Here is a 1,236-nt window from a genome sequence, read left to right on the forward strand (position 1 = left end):
GAGGAGTGGGGGAGGGATGAGCCAGCCCTCTTCCCTTCCTCCCCAGGCTCCAGTCCTTGGAGTCAGCCATCCTCCCGGAGGCAGAGGCGCTGGTGGGGCCCACAGGAACTCCCGTGGATCCTGGGTGCCAAGCCAGGAAGCAGTTGGGCCCCACCTGTGGCTCTGCACCCCAAAGGGCGCCCCTTTGAACCACTTAGGGATGGTGGACATGATGTTGTGTGGCGGGGCGCCGTGGCTGCGATGTCTCATTGAGCCTAGCCTCCAGCTTGCCCCCACCGCCGCACAACACCCCCTTGACACCGCGCGCTGCCAAGGCAACCCGTAACCCAGGCGTTATGATTCAGCAAGTACAGACCTGCTTCGTGCCACGTGGGAGCTTTGCAGCGTGCTGGCTGCCCCCTGACGTTTTCATTCATTTTATATTCCCAATGCTGCCTTGCCTGAGACCCTTCCCGGGCTCCTGTAGACCTTAGGATACCCCCGGGTTTAATGAGAGCGCTCTTGTCACTTGCTGAGAATCTGTTTATTTCTGCTTATACCAGGGAGAGCCTGAGCTCTGAAATTGCCTTCATGTTTACTTTGTGTTGAGGGAAACGGAGGGGAGAGCAGACTTGGGAATTCTGATCCTTCTCTACTGGATGGAACTCGGGGGAGGGCTAGAAGGATGGAGCGTGGAGGATAAGTAGACAGATAGGTGAAGGGACTTAGGGATATCAGAGGGGCTGTGGTGGCATCAGAACCTCAGACATCCACTCTGAGCAGACACTGAAGAACATCTGCGACCCACGACCCAAATGTGGTCCCTGTCCTCTGACAACTACTTCTGCAGCTTGGCCAGGCTAGCAGGTGGGGGATGGGGTGGGACCCAGCCTGTGGACAGGTACTTCCGTGAAGAACCCCAAATGAGGAAGCACTTGCTAGGCGAAGGAAGGAGGGTGTGCCCTCAACCTGGCAAGAACAGCTCTCCCTCCTCTACCCTTCTTCAGCCCCCCCCCCCCCTAGCATCCTCTGGCTATGCTGATCTCCATCACCTCAGAGCCCTCCAAGGGCTTTCAGCAGAGATGGAATGGACATCTGTCTACACCCTACTCCTGTGACAAGATAACTGGAGGTCAATAGACAATATGTTCAGTCCTGCATCCAACTGGTGGCAAAGCACACCAGAGAGGCACAGCAGCCTCCTACAGCCAACCCACACCACAGTTGGTATTTAAATGGAGAGCTGGGGGGGGGGGG

At 57.0% G+C, this 1,236-nt stretch overlaps 1 protein-coding gene across 1 annotated transcript in view; it reads right to left on the reverse strand.

The window, feature by feature from the left end:
• Positions 1-270, reverse strand: part of Lexm (lymphocyte expansion molecule) — a 28,728-nt gene extending 28,458 nt beyond the window's left edge. Inside the window, exon 1 of the mRNA XM_031376830.1 lies at positions 155-270. Coding sequence (XP_031232690.1) covers positions 155-249 — 95 coding nt within the window. The 5' untranslated portion in view covers positions 250-270. The remainder of the gene's footprint in view (positions 1-154) is intronic.
• Between the last annotated feature and the right edge of the window lie 966 nt (positions 271-1,236).

The sequence above is a fragment of the Mastomys coucha genome, unplaced genomic scaffold, assembly GCF_008632895.1.
Source record: "Mastomys coucha isolate ucsf_1 unplaced genomic scaffold, UCSF_Mcou_1 pScaffold18, whole genome shotgun sequence".
In the NCBI taxonomy this organism is placed as follows: Eukaryota; Metazoa; Chordata; class Mammalia; order Rodentia; family Muridae; genus Mastomys; species Mastomys coucha.